Source organism: Drosophila gunungcola, chromosome 3R (assembly GCF_025200985.1).
Source record: "Drosophila gunungcola strain Sukarami chromosome 3R, Dgunungcola_SK_2, whole genome shotgun sequence".
NCBI lineage: Eukaryota > Metazoa > Arthropoda > Insecta > Diptera > Drosophilidae > Drosophila > Drosophila gunungcola.
The window spans coordinates 15,780,299-15,804,382 of NC_069139.1; the positions used below are offsets into that span (position 1 = coordinate 15,780,299).

The window sequence follows — 24,084 nt, forward strand, 5'->3', positions numbered from 1 at the left end:
GTGTGCTCGATAGTGAGTGTGAGTGCTCGATAGAGAGTCGGATCCTACAGAGGGTGTGAGTTATAGAGAGTGAGAGATATGGAGAGCTGATTTGCGAGGTTCCCAAGTCGCGGCAGCGAGTGCCAAATTTAAACGCAGGCGATCGCTGGCGGTGAGCAGACGTGTGCTCCGCTCGATTCAGGTTCAGATTCAAATAAAGATACTGTGGATACTCTCGCTCGGCAACAAACAAGTTCTAATTTTATCGCTCACACTCGCGGGGAATCGAATCTGGTGTCTTAGCCATCAAAAGTGTTTTCGGAGCTGCGAAGGTAAGCAAAAAACTCGAAAAACCAAGCGGGTTCAAGGTGATCTTGGGTTGATCTAGGGTTTATCCACAGAAACTATACTAATGATCAAAAGCACGTGCTCTATCAGCAGGGGGTATTCGTAATTCAACTCAAATTGCCTGCATTTTGGCACGTGATGCTAGCTAGTTACAGCTACTAGTTAGCAAAATGGGGTGGGGGGTGGCTCACCTGTCATGGGACCCGATGTGCAAACACCTGCCAGAAGTCACAGCTAAAGTCAGAGCGCCAGATACCTGGCTACCGAAGTGCTATCTCTTTCCGAAACCCGCGAGTATCTCTCAGATACGCACCAAGTATAGCAGTGTGAGTGTTAGTCAAGCCCATATAATACTCTCCACACAGTGTCTGTGAGTCGCGCTCTCTTACAGAGTCGTGAGTTTTCGAGTTTTATGCAATCATATGTGGGGGCTATCATGTGATCTTTGCGATTCTACAGCTTTGCCTGGAAAAATCTTCCGCTGAAACGGAAACCCAAAAAGCTGAGCTCAAGTACTTGCAAATACCAAACAATAAATTCCATTCGATTATGATTTATGGATCGCGCAATAAATTTCCCATAGAACTTCAATCGATCAATCAATTTTTGCTGATTAGCCACAGCCACATCAGACCTAGTTTATGAATGGAAAATCTGATCGGTCCCAGAAATCTAGCAGCTCCACATCTCAAGTATAGTATTTGCTGCACAAGTGGTCGTCTGAAGAATAAGCTATATAAAGCCCCGACACTTGAGTCCCCGATCTCCAATTACATAACTCTACCGTCTTATCAGCATTGGGTGTGGAGCATTGCACTGCAAGCTTATATGACACTCGATTTTGTAGTTTTTCCGACTTTTAGTTAACTAACTTTCAGATTAAAACTTTTTCAAGTCGTAAAAAAATAGAAAAATTATTTTTTAAGTAGCTTTTGAAGGAATAATTTCAAATAAAACTTTAGGAAAATTTACACTGGGATATGTGTACATTCATAAGCCTACAAAAGAAGTGCTTTGTGTTAGTTAATTTATTAGCTAGCTTCCGTTTTGATTCCCGGCCATAAGTTCAATGATAAGTTATTGCCATATGGGTATAATTGTTTTTTTTTTTTTTTTTGTGACGCAATGGAGGCGCCACCAGAAAAAGTTTTAGTACTGGTTGAAGAAAACGAATGAAATAGACAATTGGCGTTAATAAAATAAGACTCTGGCCTGTATTTTTCTCGATCGCCTCCATTTGTGGTTTCCATCGAATTTGTTCGTATATTTGTGCGAGCGAGTTCTTAATTACCCGCAGTGAAAAAAATTGAATTGTCATAAAAACTGAGCGCAAAAGTACAATGAAAAGTAGAAGTTATATTTGTATTCGAATTAACAACAAATAAAAAGAGTCAAAGAGGAGAGCGATAAAGAGCGAAACAAACAAAACAGAGAAAAAATTTAACGAAACTTCGAAGCGTAGAGATATTAGCTTACGCATACATGGGCGTGCGCCCGCTCACAAGAAAAGGGGGGTTGTCAATGTCAACCGCTCGCACTCTCTCTCTCTTTCCCTGCCTCCCCTCTTTCTCCTCTCCCTTCGATGTTTTATTAAATGTGATTAAGGCTCACCCACAACTCGCGTGAGTAAGCCAGGAGCAACTACCACACCAGCAACCACGGTTGCATACGAACCACAGTGAAGCTCCAAATTAATTTGATCTCGTCAACAGCAAGGCCACTAATAACAATATTTATTTGGTTTTAATCTAATAAGAGCGTTGAAGTCGAGCTTTTCAAAATGATCATTCTTAATTTTTTACCGACATTACTTTACAAAACATAAACAAAATTAAAATTCTCAAAACTCTGAAAATTTATAATAAGCTATAACCCGGAATTTAAATGCAATATTGCAGTTTAAAAATTAATTTTAGCTCTTAAAATAAATGAAAATCGGGTATTTAACTATGTGCATGCTCACTATATTTTTTTGCTGTTGCTATTATATTTTATTGAAATTAAATTAAATGGTTTAAGTGGACTTATTGGTTTAAAAATGTTATTTATGAAAATTATAAAAAACGGGCTAAGATATTCCAGTTAACTAAGTTAACCTGTGCATCGCGGTAGCCTACACCCACACACATGCACGCAAGGCTAGAGTCCACTCACGAAATTGACCAGGCAAGTAGTGAGCAGAGAAGAGAAGTGGGACGACACAAGAAAGGAGAAGAGCGGAGAGCAAACGGCAATGGCAACGCCGCTTAGCGCTTAGTTGTTGTTTTGAAGTTGAACTGGTTTACAGTTAGCAGTTAGCCAGTTGGTTCAGCTGCGCTGGCTCAGTGTTTTTTTCGTGTTTGAGCTGTGCGTGTGAACTGTGATACGGTGATATTGTGATATTGGGCAATTGCAATTGGAAACTCAACTCGACTTTTTGTTAAATTTATTAAAACGAAAGTACGCTCGTCGAATCGGTAAACAGCATTTGAGCAGGCAAGTTGCATTGAATTACCCGTTTTTCGAATACAACCGGGTTTCGGGGGTGTTCTTGGCAGTTGTATTACGAGTTTCGAGTGAATTGATGGGAAACGAATAAATATTTACCAATTAGGTGCTTTGTTTAGGCTTTTTATTCTTTGAGAACTCAATTAATCCAAAATTATAGGAACATTTGCAAATAGTGCTTTGGAAAAGTATAATATACTCTTATAAGGTCTGATATCCTATTGCTAGGCTGCCATTGTAGTGGTAAGCTTGTGAGGTATACCCATTTTTTCGTGATAAACCCCTCAAATCCAACCGACAGTTGATTAAAATTTAATCAAAAAAACATTGAATTTTATATGTAAACGACCTTCTGCAGGCCAACTTAATATCTCTAGTTAGTAAAAAGTATACAAATTTTGTTTCTATAAGAAATTAAAGGCATTTTGTAATAATATAATATTGGCTGGTTACTATCATTAACCTTGGATGTCTCATAAATAAGCAATCATTAAGTAAAAAAAATTGTGCTAATTACCCGAGCTAACGATGCACTAAATGGCATTGTAAATTTAACAAGTAGCCGCGTTTTATTAGAACCCGGTCTATAAGGATTTTTCCTTTGCCTCTGCATCGGCACACGCCAATAGTAATTTATTATTGCAATTAAAATTTAGAAAAACAATTGGCCGGCAAACACTCTAAAATGAGCCTTAACGAGCCGAGAATGAGCCACATTCATAATTAATAATAAAAGCAATTAAGTCGAAGAATTTCATGACTGCTATTTTTAGCAAACTGGCGACAACCAGCCAACGATTCTAAGTTATGTACATACATACATACATATATAAAGCTCAAGAATAACAACAAAGTGTCGCTGATAAAAGTGTAAGCGCTAAATGCTGAAACTGCTCGAAAGATATCTCGGCAAAGGGGCAGCAACAGGCGATTGGGAGCATCAAGTGGATCGAGTTGTACAGTCACAGTCTCATTCCACTGCGAATTTGATATCCATAAGCCTACTGTTCCAATCCGACCTCAGCATTTTGCAGTAGCTGGTCATGTGATTGATAAACCTAAAAGCGACTCTGGTTGGGTTTTTTGATGTATATCAATGACGATTCCACACTAACTGGCTCCTGGCCAATTGTTTGGGCCATTATTTTGTTATTTTAATGCTGTTTTACAAATGAGTCGAATGCCACTACACTGAGAGCGAAAGCATTCTACTAAAATTATGAATAATTGATAAGAACTTATATCTAAGTTCTTTTTGCAAAATGACTTACAAAATGAGTCAACACTTATTTAATCTCTAAAGTTCTTGGTGGAGTCCCGTCCGGAAATTCCCCAAAATATGTGCACACAAAAAATATAAAAAAAATATATATAAATATATATAAATAATTTTTTAAGTAATAAAAATTTAACTCAATCGTTTAACAAATTTTTGGGGCAGTGTTCCTATTTGTTTTTCACGATGACGAGAACATATTCCTAATGTTTTTAATACATGCTACTTATGTATTAATATATATAACACATCATACGTTTTATATCTACCGCAAAAAGCAAAAGCTAATTCTCTCCTGTCGGCTAATGGGAATGGGGGCTTGGATGGAATTCGGGGACCGGGGACCCATTAAAGTTCGATAATGTGCGAGGCTGACGTCGCCGTGTCGTTGACTGTTTGGCCCGATGATGTCACAACAAACCTTGGTGTCGTCTGTGTGTACACTGCGAAATGGCGAAATGCTCTCGAGTGCAGACACCACAATGCGGACTACGGACTAATGCCCTTCCCCAGGACCTGCTCCACCCCACCAAATGTCATTCAACGGCTCAACAAACCACCCATAGACGCGTCAGCGCGGAGGCGTCCCAATTAAATCAAAAACAGTAATTACTTGCATTATCAGAGTTTCCCCGATTTTGGGAAAAGTCAACTCTATTTGCACAGGGCCGGGCTGTTCTTGATAATGTTACAATTATCAGTAAATGTGCTAAACTTATATCTGTACTTTTGTAGAGACCCGCATATGTTTTGTGGGTTTTTGGAAGGTTCAACTGACTTAAGAAATAAATATAGCAAGAGAATGCATTTAAGGCCGACATAAAGATAAGAACTGTTTGCTGGGCTGTAAACAATATTGCAGCTGGTCTAGATATAGCTCAAGCAAAATGGTTACGATTACGAGACAAAATGTACTTAGGTCTTGGAAGTATGTACCTACACACCTACCCTTTTAGATTACCTTAGAAAACGACATTTTGGTAACAAGGAATGTTTTTATTTTACAAAAAGATATAACAAACTATGCTGTTTAGTCTGGCTAGAGACTTATAAACAATGAATTCGACAATGGAACACACAAGTTACCTTAACGACTTTTTGTTTCGATTATAAATCATAAAATTCTTAGAATTGCAACTTTTTAAACTTTTTTTATGACGAAAAATAAAATTGTTTTCAAAAGGTTTAATTAAATCTATCTAAATTTTTACACATGTTTCACTTATTTCCTATTCTTTTTTGTATTTTATATAAACATACATTAAAGACCTTGAAAAAATAACTTCGAGTCTAAAATACAATTGAATTTAACGATCCGTTTGAAGTTACGTGATTTTGCAAATTAAATTCGATTGTTTAGAACGTGACAAGGTGTTGTAATTAAGAAACCAATACTTATTTTGTATCTTAATATATTGACTCTCTTGTTTGGTTCTCTTGTTGTGCTGAAAGCCAAAACAGATGTTGAGTTTTGGCCAAATCCGAACAACATATGGAGCTGAAAATAGAGTGATTGCCTTTCCACACCAGAGAAAAACAAACGAAAGACAAATAAATAAAATAATGTGCAAGTCAGCGAAATTTGTACATAAATATGTCAGGTTGGGTGGAATAGGGGGCGAAGTAGCATTGAAATTAACTTGGTGCAAAATTGTAAATTAGACACGAAATTTGAATAACTAAGTAAAGTTTAATAAATCGATTCTACACAAGATTTAAGAAAAATGTCAAAACCATAGCTAAAAAACGTGTATTAATACGGGATTTAATTTTTGAATATTTTAAACCATTTTATACCTACATATATCAGGTATTTACAACTAAGGTATTATATCGGTAAATGCTATTTTAAGAACTGTAATGAATTCATTTGCAAAAAACCCACTTGCTGGCACTAATTTTTCCCCGATGTATCCCATTGTTTATCGTATACGATACTGTGGGCCCAGACAAAACACTCACTGAGGGCGAAAACAAATCGCGGTCGGTGCTGCTTTTCCGTATTTTAATTGCACGTCTGCGGAATGCCGAAACTAACCCCCCATCCCAACCCCTCTGTTCGCCCACAGGGAACGTAAGCACTCGCCAAGATGGGGGACATGTTCCGTAGTGAGGAGATGGCACTATGCCAGATGTTCATTCAGCCGGAGGCCGCGTACACCTCCGTATCTGAGCTGGGCGAAACTGGCTGCGTGCAGTTCCGCGACGTAAGTACGGATTGTCTTTAACAAATACCCCGACTAATCAGGTGATATATCTGTTCGCAGTTGAATGTGAACGTGAACGCCTTCCAGCGGAAGTTCGTCACCGAGGTGCGGCGTTGCGATGAGCTGGAGCGCAAGATCCGCTACATCGAGACGGAGATCAAGAAGGACGGCATCGTCCTGCCCGATATCCAGGATGATATTCCGCGTGCCCCCAATCCACGCGAGATTATCGATCTGGAGGCTCACCTGGAGAAGACCGAGTCGGAGATGATCGAACTGGCCCAGAACGAGGTGAACATGAAGTCCAACTATCTGGAGCTCACCGAACTGCGCAAGGTGTTGGAGAATACGCAGGGCTTTTTCTCCGACCAGGAGGTGCTCAACCTGGACTCCTCCAACCGAGCTGGAGGAGATGAGGCCACCGCTCAGCATCGCGGCAGGCTTGGCTTCGTGGCCGGCGTGATCAACCGCGAACGTGTGTTCGCCTTCGAGCGCATGCTGTGGCGCATCTCCAGGGGCAATGTCTTCCTCAAGCGCTCCGATCTGGACCAGCCACTGAATGACCCGGCCACCGGTCATCCCATCTACAAGACCGTCTTCGTGGCCTTCTTCCAGGGCGAGCAGCTGAAGAACCGCATCAAGAAGGTGTGCACGGGCTTCCACGCCTCCCTGTATCCCTGTCCCAGTTCGCACAACGAGCGCGAGGAGATGGTGCGCAACGTGCGCACTCGCTTGGAGGATCTTAAGCTGGTCCTCAGCCAGACGGAGGATCACCGCAGCCGCGTCCTGGCAACGGTGTCCAAGAATCTGCCCTCGTGGTCGATTATGGTCAAGAAGATGAAGGCCATCTACCACACGCTGAATCTGTTCAACATGGATGTGACCAAGAAGTGTCTGATTGGCGAGTGCTGGGTGCCCACCAAGGACTTGCCCGTCGTCCAGAAGGCTCTGTCCGATGGATCTGCTGCCGTGGGCAGCACCATCCCATCGTTCCTGAACGTGATCGATACCAACGAGCAGCCGCCGACCTTCAACAGGACAAACAAGTTCACCCGTGGCTTCCAGAATCTGATCGATGCCTATGGAGTGGCCTCGTACAGGGAGTGCAACCCCGCCCTGTACACTTGCATCACTTTCCCCTTCCTGTTCGCCGTGATGTTCGGTGATTTGGGCCACGGTCTGATCTTGGTGCTGTTCGGAGCTTGGATGGTGCTCTGGGAGCGCAAGCTGGCACGCATCCGCAGCGGTGGTGAGATCTGGAACATCTTCTTTGGCGGTCGCTACATCATCCTGCTGATGGGTTTGTTTGCCATGTACACGGGCTTGATCTACAACGACGTGTTCTCCAAGTCAATGAACATTTTTGGATCGCGTTGGTTTATCAACTACGACAACTCGACGGTTTTGAGCAATCCGTCCCTGCAGTTGCCGCCCAACAGCTCCGCCGTGGGCGTCTATCCCTTCGGATTGGATCCCGTGTGGCAGCTGGCCTCGAACAAGATCATCTTCCTCAACAGCTTCAAGATGAAGCTCTCGATCATCTTCGGTGTGCTGCACATGGTCTTCGGCGTGTGCATGTCGGTCGTTAACTTCACCCACTTCAAGCGCTATGCCTCCATTTTCTTGGAGTTCGTGCCCCAGATCCTCTTCCTGCTGCTGCTCTTCGGCTACATGGTGTTCATGATGTAAGTTACCTATGAAGTACTCATGTATTCTATTCAAAATTTAATCATTTTAAACGGTTTTAAGGTTCTTCAAGTGGTTGAACTATAACGCCAGGACGAACTACCAGCCCGAGACTCCCGGTTGCGCTCCTTCCGTGCTGATCATGTTCATCAACATGATGCTGTTCAAGAACTCACCGCCGCTTAAGGGATGCAACGAGTTCATGTTCGAGTCCCAGCCGCAGCTGCAGAAAACCTTTGTGCTCATTGGCCTCTGCTGCATTCCCTGGATGCTGTTGGGCAAGCCCCTGTACATCAAGTTCACCCGCAAAAACAACGATCATGTAGGTTTACTATGAGTCTTACTTAGGTTGAGCTTGTATTTATCATATTTTAATTATACTTTTCCCGGTAGGCCAAGCACAATGGTCAGCTGACCGGCAACATTGAGCTGGCCGAGGGTGAAACCCCTCTGCCCACGGGCTTCTCTGGAAACGAGGAGAACGCTGGAGGTGCCCATGGCCATGAGGATGAGCCCATGAGCGAAATCTACATTCACCAGGCCATCCACACCATCGAATACGTGCTCAGTACCATTTCGCACACCGCCTCCTATCTGCGTCTCTGGGCTTTGTCCCTGGCTCACGCCCGTAAACATGCCTCTTAGATGACTGTTTGATTACATTACTAATTACATTTGCATTTCAGAGCTCTCCGAGGTGCTGTGGCAGATGGTGTTGTCTTTGGGCCTGAAAATGCCAGGCGTGGGCGGAGCAATTGGGCTGTTCATCATCTTTGGAGCCTGGTGCCTCTTCACCCTGGCCATCCTGGTCCTCATGGAGGGTCTGTCCGCTTTCCTGCACACACTGCGTCTGCACTGGGTGGAGTTCATGAGCAAGTTCTACGAGGGAATGGGCTACGCCTTCCAGCCCTTCAGCTTCAAGGCCATCCTCGATGGCGAGGAGGAGGAGTAAACCCATCCGAATGTGCTCAAACTAGGGAAATGTGTATTCAATTATCAGCAAGATTTGTTTACCCCCAGCCCAAACTATTTTGATTGTTTGTTAAATGTTTTGTTTTGTTTAATTTTTCGGATATTGTCAGTATTGTGGTGCTCTTCCCACATTTTTTGTATCCTTCGTTTTGTATTCCATCTGTTTTAAAAGTATTCCTCATTTGAGTTGTGCCTAGTATTCTCAAAAACTGTTTCAAAAGCAATAATTTGATATTCATTGTTATAATAATAAATACTTATACAAATATTAATTGTAATAAATATACAGCAAAGAAGAGAACTGCAAATATGTTTGAAATGTTTAATTGGGAAATAGCTAATTGTAAGCACAAGAACAGGTTTTATAGAGGTTTCGTAAAAAAATAATTTAAAATATTTGTTGTGCTTCATGAACTTACATTTGAACAGTCGGGTCAACTACTAATTAATAATTGTTATACAAAACTTAATTGTTAAAGCATACTTTTGTGCGTTATAAGAAATGTTTACGGTCGGAATTCCTTAACTTGAACTTGAAATTCGAGTAATGGAATTTCTATTACTTACATTTATTCTCTATAGTGCCAATAAAACTATTTTTACTATAGTTGGACTATATAAACTTAAATATATTTATTATAGTTCCTATTACTTACGTATGTGCCATGTATTTAGTGAACTGGAAATCAATTTATAATTATCTGTCAATTGGTTTTTAATTCCCACTGGCTGAGTATTACGCCCAGGGCAAACTATTATCTGATAAGAGAAAGACTGTGTTTTAGGAAAGGGGAATTGCAATACAGGGAACGGACATTCCGTCATATTGATGGATGGCTCAATTGGGCACCGAGTTCCCCAAATATTTATCCAAGGCAGGCGACTCGCCTCCGCTGATAAGCCGGTAAAGTTGCTCGTGGGTCAGCAATCACCACGGAACCTTCCTCGTTTAAGTCAAGTGACCGGACCGATCAGTTCGTCAGCTGCGCTCCGAATGTGCGGAGCCACTCCGGAATATTTTAGTACGAAAAGGGATCAACAGGATCAGTGAACATGTCCAAGTCGTGGAGCTGCGGCTCCAATCAGGAGAGCAACAGCATTTTCCGCAGCGAGGTGATGTCCTTGGTGCAGATGTATCTTCAGCCAGAGGCAGCCTATGATACGATTGCAGCCTTGGGCGAAGTCGGATGCGTCCAGTTTCGTGACGTAAGTGATTTCCTGGCTCTGGATAAATAAATTTATCTGGATTGAGAATTTTAGAAAGATCTAATCCTGAGTCCTTCCACCCTTATCCCTTTAACAGCTGAACGTCAAAGTGAACGCCCAGCAGCGCAAATTTGTTGGTGAGGTGAGACGATGCGATGAACTGGAGCGCCGGATCCGCTACGTGACTGCCGAGCTCAACAAGGAAGGCCACAAGGTGCTCGACCTGATGGATGACTTCCCGCCGGCGCCGCAGCCGCGTGAGATCATCGATCTGGAGGCTCACCTGGAGAAGACGGAGACGGAGATCATGGAGTTGGCTGCCAACAATGTGAACCTGCAGACCAGCTTCCTGGAGCTCAGCGAGATGATCCAAGTGCTGGAGCGTACCGATCAGTTCTTCTCGGACCAGGAGTCGCACAATTTCGATCTGAACAAGAAGGGCACCCATCGCGATCCCGAGCAGTCCAATGGCCATCTGGGATTCGTGGCAGGAGTGATCAGCAGGGAGCGGGAGTACGCCTTCGAGCGAATGCTGTGGCGCATCTCCCGTGGCAATGTGTTCGTTCGGCGGTGCGATGTGGATGTTGCTTTGACGGATCCCAAGACAGGCAATGTGCTGCACAAGAGCGTGTTCGTGGTCTTCTTCCAGGGCGATCAGCTGCAGGGCAGGATTCGCAAGGTGTGCAATGGCTTCCATGCCCACATGTACCCGTGCCCCAGTTCGCATGCCGAGCGGCAGGAGATGGTGAGGAATGTGAAGACCCGGCTGGAAGACCTCCAAGCCATCATCGACCAGACGAGTGACCACAGGACCTGCGTGCTGCAGGCTGCCCTGAAGCAGATCCCCACCTGGAGTGCCATGGTGAAGAAGATGAAGGGCATCTACCACACGCTGAACCAGTTCAACGTGGACATGGGCAGTAAGTGCCTGATTGGCGAGGGCTGGGTCCCCAAAAGGGAGCTGGAGCTTGTGGAGGTGGCTCTGGCCGCCGGATCAGCCAGTGTGGGCAGCACAGTGCCCTCATTCATCAATGTGCTGGACACCAAGAAGGAGCCGCCGACGTACTTCCGGACGAATAAGTTCACGCGTGGCTTCCAGAATCTGATTGATGCCTATGGAATCGCTGGCTACCGTGAGGTGAATCCGGGTCTGTATACCTGCATCACCTTCCCCTTCCTGTTCGCCGTGATGTTCGGAGATATGGGCCACGGCACGATCCTCTTCCTCCTGGGTCTCTGGATGGTGATCGACGAGAAGCGGTTGGCTAAGAAACGAGGTGGCGAGATCTGGAACATCTTCTTCGCCGGACGATATATTATCATGCTGATGGGTCTGTTTGCCATGTACACGGGCTTCCACTACAACGACATCTTCTCCAAATCGATCAACGTGTTCGGCACGCGTTGGGTCAATGTGTACAACAGAACCACTGTGCTGACCAATCCCACCCTGACGCTCAACCCCTCGGTGGCCACGCGCGGTGTCTACCCCATGGGCATAGATCCCGTCTGGCAATCGGCCTCGAACAAGATCATTTTCCTGAACACCTACAAGATGAAGCTCTCTATCATCTTTGGAGTCCTGCACATGGTCTTCGGCGTGTGCATGTCGGTGGAAAATTTCGTGTTCTTCAAGAAGTACGCCTACATAATCCTGCAGTTCGTGCCGCAGGTCCTCTTTCTGCTGCTCATGTTCGGCTACATGTGCTTCATGATGTTCTACAAGTGGATCAAGTACAGTCCAACCACCGACGTGACGGCCGACAGTCCCGGTTGCGCACCCTCGGTGCTGATCATGTTCATCGACATGGTGCTTTTCAAGTCGGAGACGGCCTTGCCGGGCTGCGAAGTTAATATGTTCCCGATCCAGAAGAATCTCGAGATGATTTTCCTAGTGGTGGCCCTTCTTTGCATTCCCTGGATCCTGCTCGGAAAGCCCTTGTATATCAAATTCCAACGCCGCAACAGGGTGAGATTAGATAAGATAAGAGTTGGGCTGTTTCGTATAAATTTAAAACTGTTTACCTTTCAGCCCGCTGGCCCATTGGTGGAGGTAGATGAGATCGTGGAGAAGATAGAGGTTACCACCGGAAAGGAAATCGTCATCACGGAAATAGCTGAGGCCCACGAATCAGGCGGACACAGCGAAGAAGATGACGAGCCCATGAGCGAGATCTGGATCCACCAGGCTATCCACACAATCGAGTATATCCTTAGTACCATCTCGCACACGGCCTCCTATCTGCGTCTCTGGGCCTTGTCCCTGGCTCACGCCCGTAAGAATCTCCTGGTTGCACAATTCAAGTTCGGCTTATAAGTGATTTTATTTCAGAGCTCTCTGAAGTTCTGTGGACCATGGTGTTGGCGATGGGTCTGCAAATGAACGGATATGTGGGCGCCATTTGGCTGTTTTTCATCTTTGCCGTTTGGGAGTTCTTCACCATTGCCATTATGGTTATGATGGAGGGTCTATCCGCCTTCCTGCACACTTTGCGTCTGCACTGGGTGGAGTTCATGAGCAAGTTCTACACTGGAAACGGCTATCCGTTCACGCCCTTTTGTTTCAGGGACATCTTGGTCGTCATCGAAGACGATTAGAAGCACATGGGGAGACCTCAGAGGGTACCTCATTTAAACAAGTTTAATAAAAGAAGCATCACAAAATACTTTACTGAACTTTATTAATTCACTACAGTTTTAAGACAAAAAGTACGGATTTATGTTTTTTTATTTTTAAAATAAGCTATTATAAATTCGTTTAAACACATTATCTTTATTACGGCAAATGTTAGGTGCCCGCAAATCGAAATGGAGTTAATTTAGTTTCGAAATCGATGCTTTTTATATGCTAAAAGGGTTTTGTTTTGTTCAATATTTAATTGCGGTTAGTTTTATGATTATTTATTATCTTTACGTTGAAAGGCTTCGTATAAACCATTTTTTTTTTTTTTAATTTTAAGAACTTCAAAGTCTTGAGCCAATATTAATTTACCTATCCCTAAAACTTTCATTAAGCGGAGCGTCGAGATATGATCATTTCTGATTTCAAATCGTCGAGGATTTCGCTGTAGAGAAAAGAATAAAAAATTAGTTTTATTAAAATAATCATATTTATTGTAAGGTAAATACTAACATGGCTTCCCGTTCAATGTGGTACAGACTACGGATATCTTTAACCACGGACTTTTGTGTGTCATTGAATAACTTCCGTTTTTTGTTAAGCTTCTCAGAGATCAAAGACGACTTTGATTTTATCTTCAGCACCTCTATCTTTAGAGTTTCGATTTGCTTCTTCAGTTCATGGTGAGGCTGAAATCATTAACATATTGGGCCACTTTTTTTATTCTTAAAGCAAGCATATATCAAATGCTATATGTCCTTATCATTTAAACTCGGCAATGCAATTTGATTAGGTCTCTAATATTTACATACATGTCGACACACCTGATGTTAAGGTATCTAAAACTCCTTTACCGGGCGTAGCACAGCAATAATTTTGAGAGGCCAACGACCCGATAAATATTGAAATATTAAAAAATATATATACATATATCTCAAAACATTAAAATATTAAAAGCAATCATATTCCTTGCCTAGGAGTCTGGGCGAGGTTTCTAACTAAAAAATTGAGGGTTCTGGAGCAGAGGAGCTGGCCTACCATCATGGAGACTTCGTCGAGCGGACTCTGCTGCTTCAGGGCCTTCTTGGTCTGGATGACATTCTTGCAGTGGTTCGCATAGGCCTGACCCACTCCGCCCTTCTGGATGACCAGATGGTTGAGCGTGTTCAGGAAAACCGCATTCCTGGCAAAAAGATCCCCGATATTGGCCACCACGTTCGGGACTTTCATGGCGTGACAAACGGAGCTCATCGCGGCGTACTTTTCGGCCAGCAGCATCTCCATCTGCTTTTTCATGTCGGCCACTTTCGCTGCCCGTTCATCATTTTCGGCGCGCTGCCATTGAAGTCATAATAAATATAACTCTAAATTATATTGTAATTGGTTTTTGTTAGCATACCAACTGCAACAGTTTCTTTTCAACACAAGCGGCAATTTCATCGGCTTGTGTGAGATTCAATATACTTTCAACGCCCTCCACCTTCTCGTCACCTATTAAAGCCATTTTGTTGGTTGTTTGCCACCCACAGCTTGTTATATTTCCAATTAAATTTAATTCAACTGACTTATTTAAGCTCTAGCGCAATTTTTGCGTACAAAATGGCGGAAATAGTGCTGGATAACGAAATACATAAATATCAGTCGCTCTAGGAAAGTAATCGATATATTATCGATCAACAAAAATGCGCGGTCTTTAAATTTAAACATTGCCAAATTACAAAAACATAATTAATTTTTTACGAATTACGGATCAGGTACCAGGAGCCGAAAGAATACTATGTTTATATATCTTAAATACAGCTTTAAAATTATTTTTACTGTAATTATTAAAATATTTTTAAATAGATATATTGTTCGCAAGAGCTAAGAGAGCTTTATTTATTTTCTATCGCCTAACTACTTGGACGTGAACAATGATTGAAAAAGTCAAAGTAACGTTAATCTTTCGTAGGTAACCTTGTTTAGTTTTCTTGGCGGTGGTCAAGACTCAAGTTTTCTAGTATTCACGTTCCCCGTCTTCTAACAAACCGTGACCGAGAGCGAGGATGCCTAAGAATATGGCCTTTGGCCGTCAAACTAGAACCTCAGTGGGTCAACTCATGGTTCATTGATAAAGGCAGCATTCCAACCCACGGCCCACTTTCAGGTGGGTTTAAGTTTCTTTGACGGTGCATCGCAAAAAGGTCAGCGCATTGAGGGCAGCGCTCAGCGGAAAATTCTTGCGGAGTGCAGCGAAATTCGCTGGTGTGAAAAGAAACGGGGAGTTTATTTAGAGGTGGTCATTCCAGAACTCCGGTCAGTTGCAGACCCATCGAGCAACGCTCAGGTCTCCGGTCTTTCTACCCGTATCTCTAGATTTGGACTACTAACATGTGGCACCTGTGCTTGGCTTCGGTTCTGTTGGGCCTGGCGGTTGTTAGCTGGGCGGATACCCTGGTGCAGCTCCATGTGAATCGTCCTTATAACGATGTGAACGAGAAATTCGTGAGTTTTGCCGTCCGGCCGGAGGATCTGTACGATGCTTTGGATGGTAAAAATCGCAAGGCGGTAACCAGTTTGGCGAATCTTCTGGGTGATGCGCACATCAAGTTCGTGGGCGATTTCTACTTTGCCAGTAATGCGCCGACTAGACTGCGAAACCCCACCAAGATCGTCTGGAAGGGGTTCAATCGATGGACGAGGTTAGTAGGATGTTTGCACTCCGCTTTATCGTAATAGTAACCAAGTCTTTTTGTCGAAGGGCCGTAAACTGGACCATGATCATTCCGGTGCCATATGCTCCAGATGAGTGGGACTCCATGCACACGCTCAAGATCCTGAACACCTCATACATGGTGGGCATCACCGACTGCATTTGGCAGCTGGGTACCGATTTTGGCACATCGAGGGCCAAGGATTACGTCCAGGAACTGCGAACCCTCAAACTGATGACGGATACTTTCAAACCATATGTGGACGACTGGCGACTCATGGGGGCGGACATCTCGGCGGGAAGCAGTGCCGATGAAACCAAGAGATACGTGGATATGTCCAAGGATCTGAATACAGCCTTTGGGTGGACTCAGTAAGTAGAAATTGGCACTGATCTATATCTAATCCCATTACTAATTTGGATTTAGCTGAATCTTATGCTAAAACATTAATTATCCATTTAACAATTTCATTTAATTACAAAATTAAAGCAATATTCAAGGTACTTTCAAGTTACTCTATGGAAATTAAAAATTTGATGTGGCAGAATATAAAGAACATTTTAAAAGAAAACTGTGCAATGAAAGTAAATTTAATTTAACTTTAATTAAATCGAAGAAAGTTAAACTAAATCAATTTAAAATCTACGTACCTGTTTCATAATTAACCTTTTTAAATAAATATAAAAGCCTTAGACTTAGATCCTTTATTCAATAAAAATATAATAGTTAACATACATCCTTTTTTACCACTCTATTAACTGCTCATAATTTTAGGCCCGCAAACATGTTGCCCAAGTCGAGTTTGGGTAGTTACCTTTACGACAGCGATCCCGCCCTGCGAATCCTCCAGCAACAGCGGGTTCCTCTGTGGCTTACTCTGCCCGAAGGAACGATCCTCGCAGAGATTGGTGGGCGACGAGACCACGGATGCCCTGCGATGGGCCCAAACGATGGGCGATGCGGCCACCAGTGGATTCGATGTGATCTTCAAGCGCATGACCCTGCTGGACTTCGAGCGACCCAACTTCAGTCTGTATGTGACGGCCATGTTCAAGAAGGTCATGGGATCGAGGGTGTTCCCAGCCCGACCACTGAATGTCTTTGCGCCGAGCAACAAGCTGTATACCCATTGTGCGAGTGCCGTGTCCGGAGGACTGGCTTTTATGGTGGTCAACACGGAGGAGGAGCCCACTACGATTACGGTGAAGAGTACCAGTCGCTTGAGCAGCAGCGAGATTTGGCAGTATGTGTTGACTGGTCTGGACCAAAAGGTGCAGCTGAACAATGTCCGTCTGCACCTGAACACCACTTTGCGGCCCTTGATCAAGCCAATTGATCCAACCAAGCCCCTGCAGTTGATCACGCCCAGCATGTCGGTGGGCTTCTGGGTGTTACCCGATGTCAACCTGGAACATTGCCAGTTCACGGAAATCGAGGCGGGCGATTCGAGTGGGGAGTCCTCCAAGGAGAAGCGCCGTTCATCCCGCTACAGCTCAGCCGATCGATTGCTCCAGCGTTTGATCGAGGAAACTGCCGTGGCCCGGGGTTCAGTGCAGAGTTCCATCAATCGCAACCGACGCTTTGTCGTTGATAAGGAGGAAACGCCAGTCACCCTGCTGGATCGCCTGCTGCAGCACTTCAAGGACGACGGTCCGTCGAAGAGGGATGCGGACGATGGCAAGGACAAGTCGGTGAAGCCCCATAAGGCGCTGGCCTGGTTGTACCAGGTCCTCGAGCAATCTCGCGATTTGGGCAAAAAGCGGGCCAGACGTAGCACCTCCAGCTATTCGGGACCCTTCTTCTACAACCGTCAGGGTAAGAAATCGGCACTGACCAAGAAGATCACGGAGATCCGCAAGCCCGAAAGGAAGAACAAGCCCCTCTTCGACTTTGACGAGTTCGATGAGGAGAAGTTCTTCAAGCGCATTGGCGAGAAATCGGAGGAAACTCCCACTTACTCACGGCTCCCGGAAGGGGATGTCCATCTCAAGAATATAGAGAGTGTGGATGGCGATGAGAATGAGCAGGAAGTCGAGCAAGAAGTCCCCAAGAGGCGCCGAACCAAGCCCAAGAACCAGCTGAAGATCATTCAACGAGCTGAGGAGGATGAAAACGAACCGGAGCAGGAGCAGGAGCAGACAGAGCAGTCAGTGGGTCGCGCCAAGTTGCGGCTATTGCCCACGGAATTCTTTGAGGCACTGCCGGCTCCCAAGCCGAACAAGCGATTGAATCTGGGGGCCACTCTGAACTCCCTGCTCTTTCCGGAACCCTTCTCCAGCAAGGCCACCATGGCCAAGGGTGCTCCAAGCAAGCCCAAGCCTGTTGAGGAACCCGAAGAGGACGTGGAACCCGTGCCAAGTGCCCGGAGACGTCACTCTAGGATTGGACATGTGGCCAATGATTTTCTGCAGGCACAAAAAGAGCTGGGAAAGCATTTTCTCAGCCACATAAGCGAGCATGAGCACGAGTTTTCCCTAGGCGATGAGGCCGTGCAGGAAAGTTCCCTGGAGTCGGGAAAGAAATCCCTTTTTGGAACCAAGAAAGCCGTCCCAGCCTTGCAAAAGACACTTCCAGAGAAGGTGGATGAAGGTATTACCTCATGGTGGGATGTGCCTGCAATGCGTAGGCGTCGTGCCGTACTGCCCAGCAATTCCCTAGAAGAACTCCGCTCCAATGGCATTGACAAAGCGGATCGCGAGGAGATGCTGCCCCTGGGAAGGTACACCTTCTACGAGTACAAGGTGGATCAGAGTCCAGAAAAGGAAGCCAGCCAACCCAAAGAGGAGAAGGAGTCCAAGATCATGAAGATCAGCAAGACGTCTGGCAAGGATCGCAGTCTCACTGCCATCTCCGAGAGCCTCGTAAGCACCGTCAAGTCAAAGGTCTCCCGCTTCATCAACATCATATCCAACCACATGAACGAGTGGTACAACACCTTAACCAAGCACCTGGATACGGACACCGAACCCCAAAAGCCACGCAGACAAAACACCATCGAGAAATAGACACATTTATCATACGACATTTAACGAACTTATGTAATCTATCACCATGTAAATATGTATCTATTATTAAACGCATTTAATGGCATTTTATTTGTGCGATAACTCTCCGAGAATTATCTCTTTCAAATAAAAAACGCAGGACTTAGGCAACGAACTAGATGGGCTTAGGCTAAGCTTTTGCTAGATTGTTGAGCTTTCTATTTTGTCATGATAAAGATACTACCTAAATAATAAAACTAATTACAAACCATTTGTAGTTCTTTTTTGATGGCAAAGTTGGAAGGGATATCATGTGGCTGGTGTATATGTCTGTAGGTAAACATGCTTGCAGTCCTAGGATAAATAATAATAAAGTTAAATTGAAATTATGTTTATTAACAACCATTAAACGAGGAACCATTTCTCTGAAATACCAAGAAAACTTAGGAATATATATACATAAACTAAATATTAATACATTTATCAAAGTTAAACAATTGTTTATAAGACTGAATTGTTTACGAATGAAAAACAACTAAATGGCCTTTTATTGTTTTTAGCTTATTTACTTCGTGATTCCCTTGAGCTTATCGTATAGTAATAACCTTTTGGTTATTAAAAAAAAATAATTGCTGTCCATTATTTTCTACATAATTTCAGGTTGTTTATTTCAGCCGCATAACGACTGGGAAAGCTTTGCGAAGCTCCCCACAGGTGGCTTTTCCAGACCGGCTTTCTTGGAGCCCACTCCCCAGATCTTTCTCTTACCGTTGGTAACTAGTTTTTCTCCCAATTTGCGTCGCTCTTTCTCGAAGTAAGCCGCGAGTGAAGACGGACACAAAGAGGAGCCCATGAAAGCGGCTAACCTGTTACCATGGCTATAACTGCAATAACAAAATCACCGCGTCTATGGCAATACAATACCAACCGGTGGAGACGATCGCGCATTCTCCGCAGCCTCGGCTTTATAATCGAAATTCGGATTCAGTCTCCGTGCGATCGTTCAAGGCGAAGGTTGTGGCAAGCTTTTGGATCTTCCAGTTTCTAAACGTTCCGCAAGACAGTCCAAAGTGCAGGCCAACAGCAGTTGCAATAAATTATAGATCAGCCAAGATCCAAAACAGGTGAGTGTGCACTAAAAACTTGTCTTTGGCTGGCGAAAATCAGCGAACAGAAGCCAAAAACGGGTCAGTTTTAGTCGGTTTTTCTTTTTTGGTTCATATGTAGACCTTTTTGAGAATGCATTCGGGGCGGGGTTCTTGTGGGGAAGATCGGGGAGGGAGTTCTTGAGCGGTGCGGTGCATGCAAGCGTAACCAGAGCCAGTCTTCGAGTCTTGAGGAAAGCACTCGGAAATCTTTGTGACGTGGACAGCGAAAATAACAAAAAGAAAAAAACCAGAAACTCAAAACTACATGAAACTTCAGACTTTCTTTCTTATTCAACCTTCTTTCGTTTTGGCTGCCAATGAACTTTACTGTATGTTTTTTTTTTTTCGGCGTTTCATCATAATAAGCCATAATTACGCACATGGGCGAAAGTGAAAGTGTGGATTTTCACAACAGTCCCACAAAATCGATATATTGACAGACACTGATAAACGTTTGGAGTTGTGAAAACCTTCGCCGACTGACCGATAACCCAAAAAATGAAAACCCAAGACCCAAAACCAAACTCGTTTCGTTTCGTTTCGCCCTAAGACAATCGTCTGGCCTTCGCCACCTCCAAAATTATATAATCTGATTTGCATGTCGACACCGATATATACATATGTAGTATACACACCTCGGAATATTTGTAGGATGGGTTTCATCTTCGGTTGGTTGCCAGCCGAGCACTATGTGCGCGACATCTTCCTCATGACTTTATTGGCCGCCATAGTGGCCACATTGATGAGCATTCGGTTCTATCTGCGCATCACGGCGGGACGATGTTTCACCGAGGTAACGAACGAGCCTCCCCCTACCGCCAAATCGCTTAATCCCAGTAACCATGATACCCAAAAATTAAGTCCAAAAGATCCCAAAGCCCAGAAATAGTGACACGACTTGAATAAATCGTTCTTTTTATGGTTGTTCTTGCCACTTCCGCAGCGAATTCTTCTCAGATTTTTTTGATGGGGTCGTCATACACATACAAATTATATTGCTTACCATTAAAAGACATTTTTTTACGATAAGTTAGTCACTAAGCAAAATTCATATAGACTGAAACAGATTTTGACAAGTTATGCCATCGTTTATCTCACAATTTTGACAATTCAAAATATAATTTTAAACTTGTGAATAACTATTTATGAATTTAAGGCACACATTTATTATTGTGCCTTTTAAAAAAATCAAGTAAATTTCCGAAGTTAACCACTGATTGGAAAGCCACAGCTTATTTAAAATGACCAGACATGTTAAATGATTTGGTACAACTATTATTCCAATTAAAATACAAAACTAATATACCTTCTTTAATTAGCATTTTCTATTTTGCCTATTATATGGATTTCTGAGAATATAAGTACAAGTAATATTGCTAATGCTATAAGCTTAGCCTTAGGAAAATTTTGATTTACCTGAAAGACTAAACTAAAAATGAAATCAATTGTATAACCAGTCATAAATTCCAACTATGTCAAATCTAATTATTATAAAATCACAGCTTGTTTCAATCTTGTTTTTTTATTGGTCACATGTGACGCGTCGACTTAATTACAGATTTAATTTGATACCTTCTGAGAGATGCGGGTACGTCACATCTCTGAGATACGATTACCACCTGACAGTGCATTGTCTAGATCCCACAAAACATCTAAGCTTTAGCATCTCGGTTACAATCTGGGCGATCGCTTGCCTGTGATTGACAGAATGCTCTCTTCTCGGACGGCAATTAAGAGACCCGTTAATGGGTATGAAAACTAACAGACCTTCCGTTTCAAACGAACGAACTGTGATTACTGTGACTGTGACCAAGCGCCTACTAATTACTGTTGTAAACATATTTCCGAGCCGCCCAAGACCGTGTCAACTTCGATCGTAGCCTCCTATTAACTGATTAACCTCTGGCATCGATTTCAGACTAAGATGGAGGGCAAGACCGTTATCATCACTGGCGCCAACAGTGGAATTGGCAAGGAGACGGCCAAGGATTTGGCAGGACGTGGAGCCCGCATTATTATGGCTTGCAGAAACCTGGAGACTGCCAATGCCGTCAAGGGTAAGTGGGACAATTAATAACCAAATAATGTGTGACACAAAATAGTTTATATTTATATCCTATAAATGGCATGACTTGATTAAGATTTTTACCTAAAAAATGTCCCTGATTGGGTAATTAATAGCTTATATAAATATTTGGTTTATTATATTATACAAATAAATATATGAGTATAATTTTTGGTATTGGATATAAATTATTTAAGTTTACCATATATATATAACTAAGTAGTATACAAATTTCTTAATTACTAACTTATCTTATTATTATTATCTGTGACAAGAGTGAAAGTGAATTTCCAAAGTAATAGTTGATTTTGCAATTGACAGATGAGATCGTCAAGGAGACGAACAACAACAAGATCCTGGTGAAGAAACTGGACTTGGGTTCCCAGAAGTCCGTGCGTGAGTTTGCCGCTGACATCGTGAAGACCGAACCCAAGATCGATGTGCTCATCCACAACGCCGGCATGGCTCTGGCCTTCCGTGGACAGACGAGCGAGGATGGCGTGGAGCTGACCATGGCCACCAACCACTATGGTCCCTTCCTGCTGACGCATTTGCTCATCGATGTGCTGAAGAAGAGCGCTCCGGCTCGCATTGTGATCGTTGCCTCGGAGTTGTACCGCCTGTCCTCCGTTAACTTGGCCAAGTTGAACCCCATCGGCACATTCCCGGCTGCCTACTTGTACTATGTGTCCAAGTTTGCCAACATTTACTTCGCCCGGGAGCTGGCCAAGAGGCTGGAGGGCACCAGGGTGACGGTTAACTTCCTGCACCCCGGCATGATTGACTCGGGCATCTGGCGCAACATTCCCTTCCCCCTCAACCTGCCCATGATGGCCATTACGAAGGGATTCTTCAAGACCACCAAGGCCGGCGCCCAGACCACCATCTACTTGGCCACATCCGACGAGGTGGCCAACGTGTCCGGCAAGTACTACATGGACTGCAAGGAGGCCACCCTCAATGCCGCTGCCCTCGACGAGGAGAAGGGTCTCAAGATCTGGGAGGAGTCCCTGAAGATCGTCAAGCTTACGCCCCAGGAACCCAAGATCTAGTCGGCTATCCCGGGCCGAAAGCTAGTGCACAGCGTCTATGCGCAATTAACTGATTTGCTTTTCTTGTTATTAAGGGGGAGTTTACTGTAGACTAAGTTTTTCATCTCAATAAATAAAAACTAAAACAGAAATAATTTAACGACTTAAAAAAAATAAGAAGGTTACTTCCTTTACAGTTAATACATACAAAAAATATAAATGAAATCAAAAAGAAATGATTAGCTTGATTTGTATTTTAAAAGTTTTTAGTAATTAAAAAAAACTTTTCTCCAAATTCCGATTTGTTTTGGTATGCCAACCAAACAGTTTATTTATTTACTTGTTTATTTTATTTCGCCAACAGTTGTCCTTTACTTGCTACTTATAAACCAATTGTTATTACAACTTATAAACTAGATCTGGAAAGACAAATTCTTTAAGAATGTTTTTATACAAATTTGTGTTTGATTTGTAATGGTAAAAGGCTCTGTAAATTGTTTGAGTAATTTGTTTTCGTCATTTCCATTAATTAAGTTAAATTAAATTCCACTAATTAAACGAATAAGTAACGAATGAATTTTAAAATTGAGCAGATAGCCATCTTGAACACAACGTTTCAATTTCACGTTCATGAGAAATGCTCAGAACGACAAATCACAGCGCCAATCGGGTAAAGAAACCCGATACACATGAAGCAGGGAGCGAAAGCGGGCAAAAGCCGAAAAATTCTCACACAAAATTTCGCCAAGGCTCGGTCACCTGTTGACGAGGGTGAGGGGGGGGGGAGGTTGTGCATCCCAGGGGATTCCACCAGCAGACATAATCTGATAAAATTGCAGTCGCATCCTTTGCTGGTTGTCACCGCCTTTGTGTCTCCAGGCTTAGGGGGTTGCGGTTGTTCGCTTTTGGGTAGATGATTATCAGCTACTCGGCGGGCACGTGACCTGCTCGATGATGATAGTGCCGATCGGTGGCTAATAATATGTTAAATGGCGTAATTGAAATTTAATATTTATCCAAAGGATTACTGGATAATCATTTGCGGTTCGCCAAAATGGCATTAAAGATAACGGAGCGTGCGGCACCGCAGATAATTGAGGTACAAAACGCCCTTAATTCGCTACTGTGAGAAACTTGTGCATCATCAATTAGATCTTCTCACAGCATTTGTTTGCGGAAGTGATTCCCTAATAAAAAACAAACAACGAGTGCGTTTTTATTGCTGCATTGCTTTGTCCCCTGACCACTTTTCCAGGATACTAGCTCCATTGATAAGGAGTGGCAGTGGTGAACCCTTCTGCTTCTGCCCCCTTCTTGTTTTCCCAGAAAGTATCGCCTTACAAATTCAATTTGGCGCGCTTCACTCAAGTGTGAGTACACGT

The 24,084-nt window shown here is 43.5% G+C and overlaps 5 protein-coding genes across 8 annotated transcripts; 4 read left to right on the forward strand and 1 right to left on the reverse strand.

The window, feature by feature from the left end:
- Positions 1-117: 117 nt before the first annotated feature.
- On the forward strand, positions 118-9,263 carry LOC128252794 (V-type proton ATPase 116 kDa subunit a 1). Of its 3 annotated transcripts, none has more exons than XM_052980838.1 (6): positions 118-311; positions 6,160-6,297; positions 6,358-7,982; positions 8,047-8,305; positions 8,377-8,611; positions 8,670-9,263. In XM_052980838.1, exons 2-6 carry the CDS (start codon positions 6,181-6,183, stop codon positions 8,933-8,935), a joined length of 2,502 nt encoding a protein of 833 aa, XP_052836798.1. In that variant the 5' UTR covers positions 118-311; positions 6,160-6,180; the 3' UTR covers positions 8,936-9,263. The 3 variants fall into 3 exon arrangements, with proteins under 3 accessions (XP_052836798.1, XP_052836800.1, XP_052836799.1); XM_052980840.1 differs by having other exon boundaries at positions 262-323; positions 6,173-6,297; XM_052980839.1 differs by lacking the exon at positions 118-311 and adding an exon at positions 2,626-2,802.
- Positions 9,264-9,908: 645 nt separating this feature from the next.
- Positions 9,909-12,827, forward strand: LOC128264579 (V-type proton ATPase 116 kDa subunit a 1). The gene is made up of 4 exons (XM_053000138.1): positions 9,909-10,161; positions 10,259-12,130; positions 12,194-12,437; positions 12,494-12,827. The coding sequence occupies exons 1-4, from the start codon at positions 10,009-10,011 to the stop codon at positions 12,757-12,759; spliced, it is 2,535 nt and encodes an 844-aa protein (XP_052856098.1). The 5' UTR covers positions 9,909-10,008; the 3' UTR covers positions 12,760-12,827.
- A 137-nt stretch (positions 12,828-12,964) lies between these two features.
- On the reverse strand, positions 12,965-14,364 carry LOC128264587 (uncharacterized). Its single transcript, XM_053000150.1, has 4 exons — positions 14,181-14,364; positions 13,820-14,116; positions 13,295-13,470; positions 12,965-13,226 (listed from the first exon to the last, which is right to left on the reverse strand). Exons 1-4 carry the CDS (start codon positions 14,283-14,285, stop codon positions 13,172-13,174), a joined length of 633 nt encoding a protein of 210 aa, XP_052856110.1. The 5' UTR covers positions 14,286-14,364; the 3' UTR covers positions 12,965-13,171.
- Positions 14,365-15,100: 736 nt separating this feature from the next.
- On the forward strand, positions 15,101-18,703 carry LOC128264569 (uncharacterized). Its single transcript, XM_053000127.1, is given in 4 exon segments — positions 15,101-15,462; positions 15,522-15,845; positions 16,249-16,360; positions 16,362-18,703. Coding segments are annotated over 4 exon segments (2,865 nt in total). The 5' UTR covers positions 15,101-15,151; the 3' UTR covers positions 18,480-18,703.
- A 714-nt stretch (positions 18,704-19,417) lies between these two features.
- LOC128266327 (retinol dehydrogenase 14) lies at positions 19,418-22,868 on the forward strand. Of its 2 annotated transcripts, XM_053002779.1 has the most exons (4): positions 19,418-19,582; positions 20,258-20,399; positions 21,525-21,663; positions 21,993-22,868. In XM_053002779.1, exons 2-4 carry the CDS (start codon positions 20,259-20,261, stop codon positions 22,721-22,723), a joined length of 1,011 nt encoding a protein of 336 aa, XP_052858739.1. In that variant the 5' UTR covers positions 19,418-19,582; position 20,258; the 3' UTR covers positions 22,724-22,868. The 2 variants fall into 2 exon arrangements, with proteins under 2 accessions (XP_052858739.1, XP_052858740.1); XM_053002780.1 differs by lacking the exon at positions 20,258-20,399 and having other exon boundaries at positions 19,445-19,582; positions 21,993-22,863.
- The last annotated feature ends 1,216 nt before the right edge of the window (positions 22,869-24,084 follow it).